This window comes from Vulpes lagopus, chromosome 3 (assembly GCF_018345385.1).
Source record: "Vulpes lagopus strain Blue_001 chromosome 3, ASM1834538v1, whole genome shotgun sequence".
Classification (NCBI taxonomy): Eukaryota; Metazoa; Chordata; class Mammalia; order Carnivora; family Canidae; genus Vulpes; species Vulpes lagopus.
The window spans coordinates 17,995,471-18,015,801 of record NC_054826.1 but is presented as its reverse complement, the minus strand read 5'-3'; the positions used below and the strand labels follow the sequence as shown (position 1 = coordinate 18,015,801).

Here is a 20,331-nt window from a genome sequence, read left to right as displayed (position 1 = left end):
TCCTGAGACGGAGGCCCTGGGCCTCAGCAGGTTTATGGTGTGGAGTTTTAATCACATTGAGCCTGAACACTCTCGTGTCCAGTGTCCTCTGAATTCTAAGCCAAATTGTTGTCTTGTGTTAGGTAGTAGTTGCTTTATGAATACAACTTTTTTCTCCAAAAACCGTTCTGCAGCTTTTTACTGAACCCTTGAATAGAAATTGGTTATAGAAATAACTTCTTTTCTCCTGTTACTGTGGGAAATTCCCTCTCCTTCTGGGCCTAACCTACACAGTCCTACCCCCAGCCTTGGGCCCCCCTCATCCCAAGACCGAGATCTGACGAGGATGAGGAAAACAGACCTGGGCACAGCCCCGTTCGCGCCAACCTCTTACACCTCACCCCTCTGCCCTGTGTTGGGTTTTCCCTCCCTGTGCCCCCACTGGCCATTCTGCCGCACGGCTTCAGATCACACTGCATTTCAGCAGATTCCCCATTCCTCACCTCATCTCCAGAAGCCTGTTCACCACATGTTCCATGTTCCTACTCTGTAGGTCCTGGCCCAGGGCTGGGGTTGCAGGCATAAGCCCCCATCTGCTCTCACAGAGCTCACATCATAGTGGACAAGGAGAGGAGGTCTGGACTGTCCACTTGAGCTCTGCACCTGCCTGTGGTGCAGGCACGCCTGCCCCTGCACTGCTACCCTCTCTCGTGCCCACATGCCCTCAGCCCCATCCCTCATGGCCCTGACCTTCACAGCCCGGCCTGCAGCATATTACCACCTAACCTACGTGCTCTTTTATTACTGTTTAGAGCTTCTGAGTTTTCCTGTATGTACAGGTAATTACTTTTTTTACAACAAAAATAACAGCAACACTTCTAAACTTTGCTAGAGGCTTATCTAGTTTGAGCATGATTTTAAAATTTCTGTCCAATGATATTTTTCTAACTCCTGTCCATTTTTATGAGATTTATCTTATATTATTGTTTTTAATACAAGTAAAATGTACTGCTTTCTTGTTGTAGATGATCTCAAAGTAGAGCAGGCTGTCGGAATGGGAAATGGGATTCTCCTCACTTGGAATTACGATCCCAATATGACCTGTGACTATGTTATTAAATGGTGTAACTCATCTCGATCTGAACCCTGCCTTATGGACTGGAAAAAAGTCCCCTCAAACAGCACTGAAGCTGTAATAGAATCTGGTAAGATGAACTCATACCTCTTGGTGAAAGTTAAAAACATTTGTTTCTAAGATTTTTTTATTAGAGTGAATCAGAGTGAGTGAGTGTACACATGTGCATGCGAGCATGAGAGGGGGCAGGAGTAAAGGGAGAGGGAGAAGCAGACTTCCTGCTGGACAGGGAGCCTGATGGAGGGCTGGATCTGGGACCCCAGCCAGGATCATGACTGGAGCTGAAGGCAGACGCCCAACTGACTGAGCCATCCAGGAGCCCTGTTAAAAAATATTTTTAAAAGAGCAATACATGGTGTGACTGGGTATGAGTGATCACTTCCCCCTTATCACTAGGGCGGGTGTGAATTGGTGACTTTTCTGGAAGGTGCTTTGTAGCAGTATGTGTGTGAAAGGGTTCATATCTTTTGGTCTAGTAGTTGCTTGTCTAGGAATTTATCCTAAGAAATAATCAGCAACACAGGATTGCATCTAAGAACGTTTACCATAGTGTGATTTACAATCACAAAAATTGAAAACCCCCATAGCAAATAGGAGAATGAGTAAATTACAGTGTATCTGTACAGTGGAATGTCAAGTAGCTCTGCAGATTTGGGTCACAGGTACAACAATGTGGAGGAATGCTCCTGAAGAAAGCCGACCACAGAGCCCTAGGCAGCGTGGTCTCACCCCTGGTCCTTTGCCTTTGCTGGCCGGAGCGCAGGTTCACTGGGGCTAGGCAGAGCCAAGGACAGACGCCTTACCCCCATCACCACTGATGCAGGACAGGGGCCATCCATGGGGCAGGGGGCACCCCCCAGTGCCTGGCTATAAGGAGCCAGGAGTCCCCTAAGGCGAGCTGCTTTGGGTAGGAGCAGCCTGCAGTTCAGCCCTGAAGAGTATGTAGTAACCCGCAGGCTAAGACAGCCTTGTCCTGGGATACTACAGCCCTCTTTCGACCATCAACCATCGTTGTTCCTTCTGAGTAGCTGATGAGTGTTTTGTGCCTCTACCCTTGGGAATTCTGGAACCTGCAGCCTTGGTGATGCTTCTCAAGGTCATCCCACGGTCATGGTTCTCCCTCACGTGGAGGTGAAGCTCAGGAGAGCAAGCAACTGCTAATACTTCTCTCCTAGGAACCGGTGCTACCCACTTGCTTTTGTTACCATCAGATGGGGAAGATGAGTCCCATCCACTAGATTACTCCCAAGTGGGTTTAGATTATTTGCCAGTCCTACTTGAAATACTTGGTGGTTCCCTTTATCATTTCCTAGAACCCACCTCCCTTATCAGAGTGCCCGCACACCCTACCCTCCTCTCCTGCACCTCCACTTGTAGCTGCCTGAGCCTTAGGCTGTCCTAGCGTGTGCCATATGAATTCTCCTCTCTCTTCCACCTTTCTCACCTGGGCTTTGAGAATAATCAGGGTGGCCCAGGGGCAGGCTTGGTGTGAAGAGGGGTCTCCTTAGATAGAGTGTCTTGGGGACATAAGTTTTAAGCTAAGACCTGCCAGACAGATGAGCAAAGGCCCCACACTTGAAAAAACAAAGGCTCAGAGAAGTCAGATGATTTGCCCAAGGTCACAGAACTAGTGTGTGACAGCACTAGAATTCAGATTCAAAGCAGTTCAGAGCCTCAGGAGGCCAGTCATTGTCTCTTTTATTTACTGCCTCTGGGACAGTGTATGGCCACAGGAGGCACTTCTCTCCTTCCTTTCTCAACCTAGTCATCGATTCATTCAATTGTCCTATTTTATGATCTCAAAACATGGAACTAATGCCATAATTCCCACTTGGGCTCTTTATTTTATTAAGGCAGCAGAACTCTATAGAATACTGATCTACATCATTGTAACATAACCCTGGGTACAGATTTACCAACATACAGGCAGATTAAAATAACCTCAGGCACTCCTGACCCCCAAAGAAAAAAGTTTCATAATGATTTTAGAGGTTGGCCATCTCACTTTTGGGCTTGTAGAACCGCTGGTGCTCTGTGGGCACAGAATTGGAGAACTCGTGCTCTGACCACACCAGAATAGTTGCTTTCCACAAATTAGATACAATCCCACAGACTGCCCTAGCTCCCCCAAGCGGGATCTTTTTCCTAGACCACCACTGGTGAGCTCCTCAAGGCCCTCTTCAAATGTCGCTTCCTGATGGCTTTTTGTGATATTCTTAGACCCATTTGGTCCCACAGTAAAGGTGCCCCAGCCTAGGATAGGTCCCTCCAGTCAGGCACACTGTGTCTTGGTTACCCTGGTTCATCTGTCTCCCCACCACTCTGCCAGCCTTTCTAGGCCGTGGACCACACTATGTCCACCTCTGTGTTCCCAACATCTCACACTTCGCATTGTATCAAGGATGTACCAGAGGGGCTCTTTGAAGTAAAGTTAAGATGCTTCTCTTGTGTGCCTTGTGAAGTTAACTCAAGGGCACGAAATAGCAATGCTATAAAGAGAAACAGATGCTATGACTCAGCATACCTTGAAGCAGCAAGGTAGAGTGGAAATGTTAGTTTTTTTGCTTTATGGAGCAAAGTAGGAGATTACACTGGCTAGGGAAGGAAGGGCTTTCCACACAGAGGCTTGGTGCGGACCTGGGATTACCTAGTAAACTGATCCTGGCCCAAATCTGGGAAGTCATCGTTGCTTGATTTTAAGAAACAAGATGAAAACCTTGATCACTGTTCCTCCCTTCAAGGTCATATCATGTTATATAATACAATTCATTACAACAGAAGTGAGTTTGTGTAATTTTCCTTTAGTCATTTTTCATTCTGAATATTTATCAGTTTTGAATATCAGTATTTTTTATGATAAGAAAACATCTGTTTAAAATTAGCTTTGTAAATTTCAGAGTAAGTGATTGTAAGTTTGATGTTTATAAAATAGATGCTCATAGTAATGTGTACTTATGAAAGTTAATTGTGTTTATCCTGTAGATCAGTTTCGACCAGGTGTAAGATACAGTTTTTTCCTGTATGGGTGCAGGAATGAAGGATATCAGTTATTACGTTCTATAATCGGATATATAGAAGAACTGGGTAAGTTAATGGGGAAGTCTTAGAGTCCAGGGTAACGTGAGAAATTAGAAATTCAACAATTGCAAGATTGAATTTTTTTTTTTAAGATTTTATTAATTTATTCATGAGACACAGAGAGAGAAAGGCAGACATAGGCAGAGGGAGAAGCAGGCTCCATGCAGGGAGCCCGATGTGGGACTGGATCCTCGGACTCCAGGATCACGCCCTGAGCTGAAGGCAGATGCTTAACCACTGAGCCACCAGGCGTCCCATCAAGATTGAATTCTAAAAATAGATTAAGGTGTTTAGTTCAAGGAAGGAAAAATAATTTGTATGATAAATTTAAAATTGTGATTGCCTAATCTTCATATCTTTAATATTTCACAGTTTTACTCTTGTGATTGAGAAAATTAAATCTTAATTTTGATGTCAAAAGACTTATTTGCACTTAAACACGTTTAAAAAAACATTAATTTCAACATTAATGCAGTGTGTTTATGTTGTAAGTTCCCTGTGTGCCTCTAGTCATTTGCATGCAAGCTTCACTGGAGCAACGCCTGTGATAGCTCTCTGAAAGTGTGACTTAATAGAGAATAAAGTCTTAATTTTAGATTTAATTATTTTTGAAGATAGAAATCTCATTAAATGTTAATGTCTTACTCTGTATCAGTGAACTCTCCTTTAGCTATGGATGTTTTTCCTATTACAGCTCCAATTGTGGCACCAAATTTTACTGTTGAGGATACATCTGCAGATTCAATATTAGTAAAATGGGAAGATATTCCTGTGGAAGAGCTCAGAGGCTTTTTAAGAGGATATTTATTTTACTTTGAAAAAGGAGAGAGAGACACCTCTAAGATAAGGGGTTTGGAGTCAGGTAAGTAACTTACTACAGTGAGAATAGCATTTCCTAGAAGTTCTCATTAACCATTAAAAAAAAAAAAAAAAGGAAAAAACATGTTAGTGAATAATATAATACTGGTTTCCAAAACTGAAAAATTGGTAAATGAATATATATGAATGTGAGAATTTTAGGATTTTACTATGTGATAAATGGCATGTGCAGTCTTTCATTTAAATTATTCTTCAGACTTTGATTATAAGCCCCATAGGAAAGAGACTATCTCTTAGTAATTTTGAATGATGTATAACGTAGCATCTTATATAGGTTATTAAAAAAAAAAAAGGCTTCCTGTAATTCTAATAATGGAGGAGACAAGCTCAGGAACCCAAGAATGGCTCCAGAGCCTCCACTGTTAACAACTGAAAAAGAGCCGTCCACACAGTTAGGGCCTTAATGAGCTGGCAAGCTTAATTGACTTGACTAGGGACATGTATATCCATTAGATCTTTAAAAGTACAGTCAATCCTTGACAGTTGGTAAGCGTATATGTCCAAAGACCTTAGAGAATTTTCAGATTTACAAATACAGAAATGTTTATAGAGTTTGGCTTCTCCCTAAATTATATTTCTGTTGGGAGTCAGATGTTTCCTATTCATAGCCACATAACACAAGCATGCCATCTTTTCAGTTTGAGAGCTTTCATTTCCCTTAATGACCTCTCCTCAGAAAAAAACATTTTAATTATTTAATGCCTGTCCAACAAGTCCAGAACAACAGTGCTGCATGGAGATACCGAGCAGGCATTAGCTAAGTTACTTCTCAGAGCAGCTGCATTAAATGTGCACCTCCCCCACACCACTAAGGTCTGCTTTCCTGAACCTTCACAATTGCCTGTGAGTGAGAAAAACCCTAAGTGTAAAATTCTACAAATATCCAGAGTCTAGTGAAATTTTTTTTAAATGTTCAGAAATTTTACACTTGTACCAGTTAAAATTGAGCACTTAGACTTCCATTTAGATGTGATAAAATAGTCACTAAAGTTAAAGAAGAGGGGGGGAGCATGATGCCACAAAAAGAGAACCAGACAGGCAAGAGTATATTACCAGATTTGGACATTTTGGGGCTGATGGGAGTGGGACAGATGACCTGGAGGATGAAGGATGGTGAAATCCAGGTAGATGTTCAGGCTTCAGGGAGAAGTAATCTGACTCATCCTTAGGCGAGGTTTGGGGGCAGATGTTAGGATGGACATGGGCTGAACATTGAGAGCTGCCTCTAAGTGTTTAAGGAGTGATTAGAATCCCCATGGGGGTCCTATGCCAACTTCATGCAGCCAGCGTGAATGCGCTCTCCCCTGCCTGAAGACGAGAGGATCATTCTTTGGAGAAGTTGAACCAGACAGCCTCCAGCGAGAGGGACACCAGAGTGAACGTGACTTTCCCTGAGCCTCCTTTGTCTTATAAGGGGCAAATAGGACATCTTCAGCTGGCCCTGTTTCCCTGATGAGATTAGAGGATCTTTCTTTAGAAAAAGGCAATGGTTCCTGAGGAAAGACACAAAAAGTGCTGGTATTAGGGCCCCAGTGAGCAGGAAAGCCCACCAACCAGAAAGCTCTACCCATTCACAGTGACCTTCCCGTGGTTCACTTCTAGCCATGACTAGCAGCCAGGATAACCGCTGGTTGAGGAAGATTCTAACAGGAGGACAGAAACCAGAAGAAATTAGAGAAAACAGATTCAGTGTAAGGAAACAAATTTCAAACCAAACTATCCTCGCATAGTTGAGTTACACTGTATTTATGGAAAAGACCTGATGTTATAAAAAAGAACAGTCAAAAGATAGGTAAGAACTCAGGAGAATTAGAAATGTGATCAAAGAAAAGTCTAAAGAATTAAATAGAAGATGGAGAGGGGATCCCTGGGTGGCGCAGCAGTTTGGTGCCTGCCTTTGGCCCCGGGCACGATCCTGGAGACCCGGGATTGAATCCCACATCGGGCTCCCGGTGCATGGAGCCTGCTTCTCCCTCTGCCTATGTCTCTGCCTCTCTCTCTCTCTCTCTCTCTCTCTTTGACTATCATAAATAAATAAAAAATTTTTTTAAAAGTCTTAAAAAAATAAATAAATAGAAGATGGAGAAATTGAATGAGAGAGAAATTCTTTCTCCAGTTAGATGCAGAGGAGAAGACTTGGTAAAAATGAGGAAGTTGAGCATCAGAGACTTGAGCCGTCACGCTTTATAGGAGTTTCGGGGTGGGGGTGGGAGGATAAAAGAAAATAACCAAAGAAAGAGCTTAAGAACATTTCCCAGAACTAGAAGACCAGGATACACAGAGGAAAACACCCATCAACTACACAATGAGATAAATAGAAGAAAAATCTACACTGAGGTAGATTGTCATGAATTTCTCAGCACCTGATACATAAAGAACAAGTCCTACAGACAGAAAAGTCACTCAGGTGCGAGGCCTCGGACATGAAAGTGGCCTCGGACTTCTCAACAGCACAGCAGAGGCCAGAGGTAGCACAGCTGTGTCTTCAAGGTACTGAAAATTCTTTTCTCCCTAGAAGTCTGTACTCATTGGTGGCAGCCAGTGTGAGAGCAGTATGAGAGTATTTTCAGATTTCAGGCCCGTAGAGCTACAGATACTTCCTTCCCCGTGTCCCCTTCTCAGGTGGTGGTTCAGAACCGTGGTTCAGCCTGAGGAAACAAGCAGGGCAAGGGCGGTCCAGGAGGGCGGGAGCCAGGGAGGCCTTGGTCTGGAGCAGATACCTCCCTGGGGAGGACGCCCCTGGGAGACGTGGGCAGGGGTTGGGTGGCCAGTCATAGCACTGGGCACTTGGATTTTGTTGCATTGGGCCATGTAGAAAATTGCACTGAATGTTCACAGAAATTTGTGGGAGGAATTAGGAATTGGTACATTAAGGGAATGAGGAAAAAGCATAATTAAAACAACAGAAAAATAAGGAAGTCTGAGCAGACTAAGCAATTTGTCTAGCAGGAATCCATATTTATGTGATCATAGTAACATAAACGCTGAATTTCCCAAACGTTTTAGTGTGTCTGTGTGAATGATGTGGGATGGGAGGGCGAGGGGGTCTGAAAACACTAAAGCTTCACCTTCTTTGTAGAACATGCATACATAATGTCTAAAAATTTTAAATCAAAGTACTGCCAGTGTGAGTTTATTCCAAAATACTTAAGTAAATACCCAAAGAAACCAATAACGTGATGTTGCAGTGACTGTAGGTGGCAGGGGAAGGTGCCGGCACGGAACTGCTACTTTTTGTTCTTGGCCATTTAGTTCATTTTTTCAAACTGTTGTCTTCCATTATTTTGATTAAAACTATAAAACAACGGTTTAAACAATTCTCATACTTCTTTGGAAATGATTCAAAGGCTTCCTCGCTAGCGGTTCATTTGAGAACTCCGGTGCACTGCCTCTCTTCCCTAGTGGTTTGGAGAGAGCACTGTAATGAGGTGTGCGCTTCTCTCTGGATGCAGGCACAGCGACCCCCTCCCCAGGAGGTTGTGGTGCGTTTCATGCCCTTAGGTAAAGAAGAGACTTGTATTGATTATCTGCTATATGCCAGGATTATTCTAGAGAATATATGAAAACTTCACACCACTCTGGCAGGTAAGTCGTGATCATCTGTTTCAGAGGTTAGAGAAACTCAAGTTCACAGTAGTTTAAATAACAGGTCCAGCCCATGTGGCTGCTAAGTGGCAGAGGTAGAACTTGAACCTGGGTCTGGCTGACCCCGCAGGTCCTGGCCCTGACGCTGAGGGCGGCCAGCAGCGACTCACATGAAAGGGATATGGGTAGAACAGGCATGAGTAATTAGGTGTTTAAAGTGGCGTAGAGGTCAGTAATGATGGTCTTCACTTTACAAATAGGTCGGTCCGACATAAAGGTGAAGAACATTACTGACCTATCCCAGAAGACCCTGAGAATTGCTGACCTTCAGGGTAAAACAAGTTACCATCTGGTCTTACGAGCCTATACAGACGGCGGGATGGGCCCGGAGAAGAGCATGTTTGTGGTGACAAAGGAGAATTGTAAGTTAATCACTGCCTGTTGAGGTGCTTTCTGTACTTAAACGCATAGTGTTTCCAGCAAGTTTTGTTTATGTAGGAATCCTTTTTTAAAGATTTCATGTATTGTGCATATTTATAGTGAGTGTCAAGCAATGTTAAAAGGCCACAGGATGACTTCATATTTATTCTTGTCAGTTATTTGAAGCTATTTCCTAAGACTACTTAAATTAATGCATGAACGATACATCCTAAGTCTTGGAGTTCTAAATTCATGTTGAATCTATATAAAGCTGACCCACTTAAACATTTTTTTAAAACATTTTATTTATGTGAGAGAGTACATGCACAAGCAAGGGGGGAGAGGAAGAGAGAATCTCCAGCAGACTCCTCACTGATCTGGGAGCCCAAAGTGGGGTCCGCTCTCACAACCCCAACACCATGACCTGAGCCAAAACCAAGAGTCAGACGTTCAACCCACTGAGCCACCCAGAAAACCTCCATTTTAGGTTTTTTTTTTTTTTTTTGCCGTGACTGTTCTAAATGTGATTTTTAACCTATCCAGGGAAGAGTGAAAGAAATATCCTTTAAAAACCTGTGAACCCCAGCATTCACAAATTTGAGATGGAGAACGGGGAAGACGGGCTTGACTGTCCCCAGTGAGGAGCCTGGGTCGGATGGCAGCATAGTCTCTAGCCCCAAGAAAGACTTCACACATACACTTCAGTGAAGCACCGTGAGGGTGCGGTGTCAGCTGGGGCAATTTTGCCTCCTAGGGGACACATGGCAATGTCCGGTGATAGTTTTGGATCTCAGAACTGTGGGTGTTCCTGAGATCTAGTGGGTAGAAGCTCAGAGATATGGCTAAACTTCCTATAGTACATCTGATACCCCCACACACCGGGGAGAAGAACCTGGCCTCGTGTGTTAGTAGCGCTCTGTCCTGTTCTAAGGAATTTAAGTATTAGTGTAAAAATTATTAAAATGCTTTTGAAGGTCACATTTTAATAGTTTTTCAGTGTCCTTGGAGCAGTTAGGACTTCTTTTCTTTAAATAATCTACCAACTTAAGTATCTTCTAATACAAATGTATTCTGTATGTCCTGCTTAAAATAGTGATATGAATATATCCAATATTCTCTTTTCAGCTGTGGGATTAATTATTGCCATTCTCATTCCTGTGGCCGTGGCTGTCATTGTGGGAGTGGTAACAAGTATCCTTTGCTATCGGAAACGAGAATGGTAATGGTACCTACATCCATTTACCCTTGCTGTTGTGTTCTTAAGAGCATGATTATTTTGTGTTAAGAAATAAGTACTTGGTTGGTAAAAAATGTTGGTTTAGTCTGAATTATTAGATTTATATTAATATTGGATTTAATATTAAGCAAGAATCGTTTAAATGTTTTTAAATGAATAAGAGGTAAACTTTTTCCTACTGTGTTTACTGATAATTTAAAGTAATAGCAGATATACTAAAATTACCTACAGGCATAAATATGGCAATAGCTATATGCAAGGTTACTGATTAGGATTACACTTGTCCTGGTGACCTATTGAGAAAATATTGTCATTTATTCGTTTGTTCAACAAATATGAATGACTCTTCCCATGTGAAGAGTGATATAGTGGTGAACTAAATAAGCATGATCCTTATAGACTTAAAGCACCTTGGGGAAAGGTGGACATTAAACCTGTAATCATCTAGTAAATACAGGCTCATAAGTATATGTGTACTAGGAAGGTCACTGTGCACCACGAGGGGAATCACAGGGGAACTATGTCACTGGAGGTGGCTGACCACAGCCTCCCTACAAGAGTTCCATTAGAGCAGAGTCCCAAAGGGTAAAGAGAGGAGAAAGTGTGTTGAATAGCTCTTTCTCACAGAGGAAGAGATGAATAGCTCCTGAGGACCCAGAAATTAGAAAGAGCTTGGTCATCAGGAGGAAGCGAAAAGAACCGTGGTCTGAGTGAAGCTAGAGAGGCATGAGGTGAGATGAGGAGAGGAGAGGTGAGGTGAGCCGGGACTCAGTGGGAGAGAAGACCTCATGGCCAGCTGGCAGGAGTTGGGCTGGGCTGGGCAGATGGCTGTGTTCATGCCTAGATGGCCCTCACTGGCACTAAAAAGGCCATCCTTTCTGGCAAAGAAGAGAATGTATTCTAGTAATTCTGGCTTATAAGTTAACATAGTATTAGTTAAGAATTACAGAACATGCTGTCTTGATGACCATATTCTCATTACCAAAAATCACATTTTAAAAATGATTTTAATACAGAAGATAAAATGAGAGTTTAGAAGCTAGGGCGTGTCAGACTTGTATTAACAAAGTTGGGTTTTTTCCTGCAGGAATTTCAAATACTAAAATTCTTTTTAACAACTATACATATGATTTGGGACCGAGCAAATCTTTTTGTTTGCATCTCATTTTTGCTCATCATTAGTAGCCTTTTTCCCTAATAGTCTGGAACCTGTTACGAGCAGAAGAGAACTGCATGATACAAATACACTCCCGAAGTACTGGGCCCTGTGTAGTAATCCATTTGCACTGTGGACATTTGCTTAGATGAACAGTACCTCTGTTTTACTTTTGACTTGAGAGCACAATCACCACTTTAATCCTTTGCTTTCCATTTTCATGAGATACAGAAGATATTGTGGTTCTAGAAATAGAGATACTGCTCATAGTTTTCAAGTAGGAGCCCCTCAGTGCATTATGTACAGAAAGGTCAGTGAATGATCACACTAAAAACTTAGATCTTACATTTTTATCTCAGATGTTCATTAAAGCATCATATGAAATGTCAGAATAAGCCCAATGATTTTCTAATTTATTTGTTGTCTAATTGATAATCTTAATTATTAAATGTACTTAATCATCTTTCTTTAAAGGATTAAAGAAACCTTCTACCCTGATATTCCAAATCCAGAAAATTGTAAAGCTTTACAGTTTCAAAAGAGTGTCTGTGAGGTAATCCTTTATTTTCTTACATTTATCTTTTAGTACTGGCTTCATTTTTTTTGTCTTTTGTGAAAAGTTTTTAGCATGCAAATATCATCCAGTGTAAAATGTGTGAAGCAAAGAGCAATGCTTTAACATCTGCTGAACTTCTACAGTTATGCATTTTAACTTGTTTTCACCATGCTCTTTTTTTTCCACTGCTATTAATAGCAAGGAACATATTGATATGTAAAAAAGGAACTATGTTCTAGTATGCACTGCAGAATAGTAGAGACACATTTTTATAAGTAGCTGTGCGAAAACTATTGAAGATAATGCCCCTTTTGTAGGAAGGGCATTGATGCGGCGGCTTTTAGCACTCTTCTTAATCATTGTTTTATCCTTTATTTCTAGGGAAACAGTGCTCTCAAAACATTGGAAATGAATCCTTGTACCCCAAATAACGTTGAGGTTCTGGAGACTCGATCGGCAGTTCCGAAAATAGAAGACACAGAAATAATCTCTCCCATAGCTGAGCGTCCGGAAGAGAGCTCTGATGCGGAAGCTGAGAACCACGTGGTGGTGTCCTACTGCCCCCCTGTCATTGAGGAGGAAACACCGAACCCCGGCGCGGATGAGGCCGGGGGAGCCTCTCAAGTCGTTTACATTGACATCCAGTCTATGTACCAGCCTCAAGCGAAACCAGAGGAAGAACAAGAGAATGACCCTGTCGGGGGGGCCGGCTACAAGCCACAAATGCACCTCCCCGTCACTTCTACTGTAGAAGACCTCGCTGCAGAGGACGACCTAGATAGAGCTGCGGGTTACAGACCTCAGGCAAATGTCAACACTTGGAACTTAGTATCTCCAGACTCCCCCAGGTCCACGGACAGCAACAGTGAAATTGTCTCCTTTGGAAGCCCCTGCTCCATTAACTCCCGACAGTTTCTGATTCCTCCTAAAGATGAAGACTCTCCGAAATCCAGTGGGGGAGGGTGGTCCTTTACAAACTTCTTTCAGAACAAACCAAACGACTAACAGAGTCACCTTGTCACTTCAGTCTGCCATCTCAGTGAGCTCTGGGTTCTGGCGCTGCCGTGCCAGCACAGGGCATCTTGGAGGGATCCTGTGAAGTATTGTTAGCGAGGGGGCCTCACCGCGCGCAAGTCACACTCAAAGTGTTCATGTGCTTTTAACGTAGTCTCACAGCCAGAGCAGAGTAACCCAGAAATTCAGTCCCTGCAACTCAAGTTTTGGAGCGATCTGTGATGGGAGCCAAAGAATTCGCACGTGTTCTGCCTTCAGGAAGCACTTCATGGCCGATACCGTCTAGCCCATCCACGCAAACCAAATCCCCCAGCAACGTGTTCTGTTCTGCTCATGGTTTTCTCCTATGGGTACTGGATGAAATTGCAAGCCGATTTACAGGCACAGGAGAAAAATGTCAAAAAGCAACAGACGATGTTTATTTGCCTGACACTTGCTCCATGCTAGAGGAAAACCAAGCACAGATTTCAAAACTTTCAACATTATTCTCCTCTATCCGCGGCACTTACACAAAATTAATATAATTTTTAATGTAGTGACAGCTGTTGTAGTGTTTTGTTTGATAAAGTGTGCTGATTTCTGTGCCTACTGTATCATGGTTATCAAAGAGTTTTCTCAGGGGTACAAACTTTGAAAATGAGCGTGACACTGACCAGCCCAAATTAGAATCCTGTCGTCTTGCTTTGGGAGGTTTTACAAACCTTTCCCTTATTTTGTGGCTTGCATGCTAGCTTCCCTTAGTGCGGTTGGTTGCCCTAAGATTTAAGGGCAAATTTTTAAAGACTGTAGACCTAGTTTTTTTTGTTTGAAATCTGGTTTTTTGTGTGACACCGTGTCAGTTTTATAAGTGTAGGAGCAAACTTAATATTTCTGATAAACATAATTACAGTGATTTACAATTTGAGGTGATTCCTGAGCAGACTCGCTGCATTAGCTCTTTGCACGGTCCTGACCGGCTTCATCACCTCCCGAGAACCGCATGCCCTGGAACCCCAGTCACCCAGGCAGTGATGATCTTTGACTCCATGTAGCAAAGGTTCCTCATCAGGCAGTTTGGCAATTTCTCCTATGAGATGATCATCAGTCTAGACTATTTGATCCAGTCCTCAAAATTTTAAATATGCAACTGAAAAGATCATGCTTCCTTACCAGAACAGTCCTCAAGGGCTGTTTCATAGGGCCCGCCTCGGTGTCTGTTTGCTCCACGGGCGCACCGTGGTGAGGGTGTAGCAGTTGCTGTGCGAGTTGTCCACGACCGCGTGTCTTTGCAGCCTCCCCTGCCCACCCTTGCTTTTCATGAGTGATGCCTAGAGTGAATGTGGTTTTTGGAAAAGCAGAATGAAAAACTAAGAAGCGTATCTTATATTTGCCCAACCCCCAGGTCATCTATGTATTCTGTCTTTTGACAGGTAAGGCAAAGTACTAGAAAAAAATGGAAATATCCGAATACATCGAGATGTGCCTGCTTGTTTTTTTTTTTTTTTTTTAACTCTGAGGTTCTGTGATGATAATGGATTGCATATCTTTTCTTCTAGGTCTTAGTGTTTCTTTATAAAATAAAAAAAAAAAAACCCACGTCATGATAAAAAGCCACAGGATGACAAGGAGTAGAATCCATTTGGGCGCTCTCACAATCCTGATCAGTTGCTAGAGTTCACCTAAATTCTTGAGCTCCATGACATATGGACAGGTGGAATGAAACAGAACCAATTTTATACACATACAGTATATATTAAAACCCTGTCTAGCTCCTGGAGATTTTCAGCAATGAAAAATGTCTCCAACGAGAGCAGTCCCTGACAGTCTGCTCTTCTTATCTATCCTCTCGGGCTCCTTTCCTTCGTTTGCACCCCAGACACTCAGACCTGGGGCTGCCTTCATTCCCTGCTGAAGCTTGTCATTTCCATGCCCCTCCTGCTCCCAACTCCTGCCTCGTCTCCCATTGAAACTGGTGGATCCTGTACTTCATCTCTTTAGGATAGGTGTTGGCTAAGGTCAAAGGGTATTGGTCTGAACTACACTAAACTGAGAATGGGAAAAGGCCAGGAGAAATTGTTTGAGCTCTGTCATCAGTATATATGCATTGCAGCTGCGGCGATGCGGATCGGGGCCCTTTCTAACCTAGATGATGACTCATTTGTTTGGCTCACAGTGAATATCATTGGCTCTCCAGTTCTTTCTCCAAGACTTCACTGCTATTCTTGCATGAAAAACGTTCAGAGTGCTGCTTACTCCCCTCTCCCCTCCCCCCTGGAATTCCGCACACAGTGATCACTAGGTGAGTGGGAAGCCGAGTAACACTTAGTCTGGGCAAGCTCTTTTTAACTTGCTGTATGCCTAGAAGCATGTGGCTTAGGTCTGAGGCCAAAGCAAGTTGCTTTGTCTTTACCCTCTAAATTGAAGACAGCCAGACCCACTGTGCAATTGCGAAGCCATTACCTCTCACTTCCCTCCTCCGCCCCTGCTGGCCTATCTGGGCATGTGGGGGCCGCCTGAACACCAGGAGAGAAGACACCGTCCTTGGTCACACATCCGTTCATTTGTGGCACTGGAGACCCTCGTAAATGTGCACTGTCTGCCAATGCTGGGACTAGGCTCAGGTGTGAAAAGCAGGCTTGTAGTGGTCATGCTGTGTCCAATCATTTTAACCCCTCTTCCTGGGGTGGTGGGGGGAGGGAAGGCTAAAGGCTAGATGTGTTCCCTTCAGCCCCTCCTGACTAGGAAAATAATTGGGAAATCCCTCTTTCCTCAACTAAAGCCTAGCCATTGGTTAGAAATTCTAAGTATCTGAACTCAGTTATGCCCCCACTCTAATAATGCCCTCATATTAGGACACATTTTCATATATCTCATAAGCCAATTTCAGATCGAGCTTCCCTTGTGAGGAGTGGAGATTCTGGTGGTTGCTCTTGTGAGCGGCCCTCCTAGATAAACAATATTTAGTATAAAAGTATGTTTAGAAGACTTAGCTAGAATTTTGACATTAGGTAGAGCTTGTACATTATGTCCTGCATGGATTAGTGCCCATATACAGTTGAAATCATCACTGTGTTGAATCCACAGAAGCCTGGATTTGAGACTGGCCCTGGGTATCTGGATGGTTGTGTGTTTGCGTGCTTAGGTGGTACGGGTGCTGTGTTCCTACAGCTTAGACTTTGAAGCAGCCATTCATGGAAAAGGTTAAGGGCGAAAGGATCGGCCTCGTTTTCCATACCAGCATTACTTTCACGGCTCATGGATCTGAAGGACTGCAGGTAGAGAACATCTAGTACTGTTGCGCTCAGAAACTGTGGCAAGAGTCACATTGTTAAAACTTCCTGCAGCTTGTATTCTCCTTGGAAACCATTAGTCCTGTAATTTCTTAACTGTCTCCATACGGCCCATGTATAGAGAACATTGCAGTCCTGTCTGCATTTGAATAACTAGATGTAGGTTAGTGGAGACCAGGAAATATTTTCTTCCAAAAGGAATTTGAAACCCGTGTTTCATGGTTTTGAAATTAAACTACTCCCTAACATATCAAAATGCAGAAAATGTTATCTCAAGTTTTTCTACTGCTTAGGCACATAATCTGATAAGACTTTTTTTTTTCCTATTTAAAGTAATTTTTACTGTTTTCTGTTTTGAACCATCTAAAATGTGCATACCTTTTTTAAAATGCCTTTTTCTTATTTTGAAAGTCTAAAGTTAGGCATCTCAAAAGTCAAATGTGAGATCATTAGCTCATTACAAAGATGACTAGCTACATGGTAGAAGTTCAGTGAGTAACTGTTTCTGAGTCCCACTCCAGAATGTGCAGATTGAACGGTTTTCATAAGGGTGGTATATACCAGGGCCTAGTGCATGTAGATCTGAGACTGAAAGATTCAAATCTCCTCGAGAAGTAGCTCCAGTTTGAGTGAAAACTTGGGAAAAAGACTCAGGCAAAAGCATCCCAAGATACCGTATTACTCCCTCACTGTGAGTATCCATAGTGTCTTTTTTATTTGATGGGTATAGAACTTGGGACCTGTTTGTACCAACCAGCATTGTTCTAGCAAACCAACAATAATACATTGATGTGTGAGCTTAACTATTTAATAAAAGGACTCATTCATTCTCTTGCTAAAAACTATTTCTTCAAAGCATTTATTTTAAACTGGTATTTCCCGCTGAAACAAAATTCTATGGTACCATGCCCATCTTACCTTTTATCTCCAGAAGAAAATTTTTCACAGAAGGAAATGATTTTCTAACTTACTGGAAATGCATCCTTTGACATGACCTTAGAATATCATTGCAAGTCACTTGGTTTGAATTCGGTCTAGTTACGTCTTCATGGATTATGTACCAGGGCTATTAATATTTAAACCTCTTTATTTTGATGGGGTGGTGAGATTTTTATTTCTTTTCAACTTGTGCCTTTGTCTTAACTATTACATGATTATATTCATGCCAATTATAATACAAATGAGCTATTTTTAATGCCTGTATGGAGGATTAAGGAAAACATTCAGTTATTGATATGTCAGGCTTTATTGTGTGTGGTAAAATTCCATGGAATGTGATTTGATTTAGAATATATTCAAATTCTTACAATTATGATACTGAGTTATGACAGATTTCTGTTATTTTAAATGACGAGTAGTGCTTGTTTCTCCCTATATGAAGAATGTTAATATTTTGGATCATAAGTGTTCAAGTTGTAGGCCGAGGTTACCTATGCAAGACGAATTCTGTGCAACATTTTTGTAAAAATTAAAAGTAGTGTTTTAAGAGAGAAACCTGAATGTTTTTATGTACAAGTGCCCAGCTGAAGAACCATAGAAACAATAAAATAAAAATCTCTCAAGTAAGCTATCACTGATTGAATATTTAACCACATACAAAACAGTAATAACTTACATTACTTTTTGGTTGCTATAACCGAACACCCTAAAAACTATGTGTTTTTAGATGTGAATTGGGGAAATGAATATTTAATTGATAAGGAAATTAATATGTATTGTATTGACATATAATTTCTAAGATTTCCTTTGCAATAGCCAATCAGAACTTTAAAAAGCCAAACAACTAACAACATAGACCTTATGCTGCCCTGAAGCCAAAAATATTTTGTATGCTTGGTTGGATGGCTTATTTAAATGTATTGAATTTCCTTACACATCTAAAATGTACCTCCCTTCAGAATTACACCATTTTAAAAATGGGTAACTTTGAACTTCTGAACTTGCTGTTTCTCCTAAACATCCCATTATAAGAGATTGGTAAGATTTCTAGGTGGTAATACAGTTTTCAGTACCACATTCAGTACGTTTCAATAAAATTGGAACATGGACAAGTTAGCTTAGGTTTAACGTTAGTATTTTTGTGATCGATCATAGACAACAATACTAAATAATTTTCATAAAAATTTTTTCTCAAATATTCAGCCCCTAATTTGATTCCAAAACTTTTCCCCATTATTTATGATATACCCTTCTATTTAATTTCTTTCCAAAATAATGGTTTGGAAAAATGTGAATATGTTATGAATAGTTAAAGACAAAACACAATAAGAAACTCCTATTCCTTTTGTTGTGGAAGGGGAAGTATTCTGTACTACCTTAGCATTTGTGCTTTCCTATTATTTTCTCAAAAAGCATGACTTTTTCTTAAATATATTTCAATTCAGAATTGCTTGAAAAATATTGGCCTGGATAAAGACATCCAAAATTGGAGATGGTACCACCTTAAAAGTATGTCCAGAGGTTGAAAATCACTTAAAAATACTCAACTATCCCAAAAAGAACCTGTTGCCTTTTCTTCTCATTAGTTGGCCATAAGTCAGAGGTTGTCTTTATGTTTAGGAAATTGCCATTTTTTTACTCTCAAAATTGCATTATAGTGAATTACTGTTTACAAATTACACATACTGTGAACAGATAGAAGTTTTTGTCTTTTATAAGGTTGTCTGTAGAATGAGTGTCTTTTTAAAGGAGTTGTTATATGTTAAATATTTTCAGTTTTTTTTTATATAAATACTAGTATAACTGTTTACTAATTTTTGTTTGGTCAGGTGTGTGCAAATGTAGCTGAAAGGTAGGGAGAAACTGCACATCCCAAACGGTTCCCTTTCCTGTTTCTTGAAATGTTACCACTACAGACTTTTTTTTTTTAACCCGAATTATCATTTGTGATGTTCTGTACCTAAAATCCTGCTTAATCGTATAAGGAAACCTTTAAATACACTTGTAGTAGGAAGCAAACTATAGGTTGCAGTATATTTGTGTAATTCAGTTTGATTCACAGAATTCCAAGTTTAATATGAAATAAAACAACTTAACAGAGATGACAACTGAAGTATTTTCTGCCTTACGAAAATTTGGAGATTACGTTGCTGTTAGAATGGAAAATTTGAACATTTTATATCATATAATTTCAGAATTTAATTTCCATATCTTTTGGAGAACATGGTTATATCAAGAACATAGAATATAAGTAACCTATTACTAAGACACCTTAAACGTAAAAGTAGTGTGCTTGGCTGTTTAATTCTAAAGATGTTACTTATGTTTGTTTTTAAAATGCATGTATTTAACAATTTTATCATAGTATTGTCATGGAAAAATAAATATATTTTCTTACAACTTATACTGACGGATTTGGGCATTACTGTTGTTTGTTTTCTGTTTTAAGCACTTAGGAAAAAGTAGCCTCTGTTTTGTTATTAATACTTCTGTTACTTCTCATTAGAATTAACAGGGTTTATGAGACAATCACATAGGGTTGTAACTACATTTTTAAATTTTTTTTAAGGATTTTATTTTTATTTATTCATGAGAGAGACACAGAGGCAGAGACATAGGAAGAGGGAGAAGCAGGCTCCCTGTGGGGAGCTCAATGTGGGACTCGATCCCAGGACCCTGGGGTCATGACCTGAGCCAAAGGCAGATAGATGCTCAACCACTGAGCCACTCACGTGCCCCTAAATTTTTAATATTTTAATACGTTGGCATGCCACTGACATACTCTTCCATATGTTCCACTAAATCTGTATTCTGTGTATAAGAGAACTTAGCATAAAAATAATCAGAAGTGGGAATCCAACATCATAAAACAAAAAATGAATACTGGTCCTGAAAGTATGGTTTTGTAATTTTTTTCCTCTGAAAACGACCTGACATTTCTGAAGATTCTAAGAATAGATCAAAATTAGTTTAACTTAAAGTCACGGAGTTTGGAAATACAGTCACTGATTCAGCAAAATAGTAATTTTAAAGTAGAAAGTGATCTTAAATGACTTCTCTTCATAAGGGAGAGAAAGAAGTCTC

General features: G+C 41.0%; 1 protein-coding gene across 4 annotated transcripts in view; it reads left to right on the top strand.

Annotated features, from left to right (window-relative positions):
* Positions 1-19,651, top strand: part of LIFR (LIF receptor subunit alpha) — a 238,596-nt gene extending 218,945 nt beyond the window's left edge. For all 4 annotated transcript variants that reach the window (XM_041748764.1, XM_041748761.1, XM_041748760.1 and 1 more), the window contains 7 exons: positions 1,005-1,184; positions 4,097-4,198; positions 4,887-5,054; positions 8,917-9,078; positions 10,202-10,295; positions 11,944-12,022; positions 12,407-19,651. In XM_041748764.1, coding sequence (XP_041604698.1) covers positions 1,005-1,184; positions 4,097-4,198; positions 4,887-5,054; positions 8,917-9,078; positions 10,202-10,295; positions 11,944-12,022; positions 12,407-13,030 — 1,409 coding nt within the window. In that variant the 3' untranslated portion in view covers positions 13,031-19,651. The remainder of the gene's footprint in view (positions 1-1,004; positions 1,185-4,096; positions 4,199-4,886; positions 5,055-8,916; positions 9,079-10,201; positions 10,296-11,943; positions 12,023-12,406) is intronic.
* Positions 19,652-20,331: the final 680 nt, after the last annotated feature.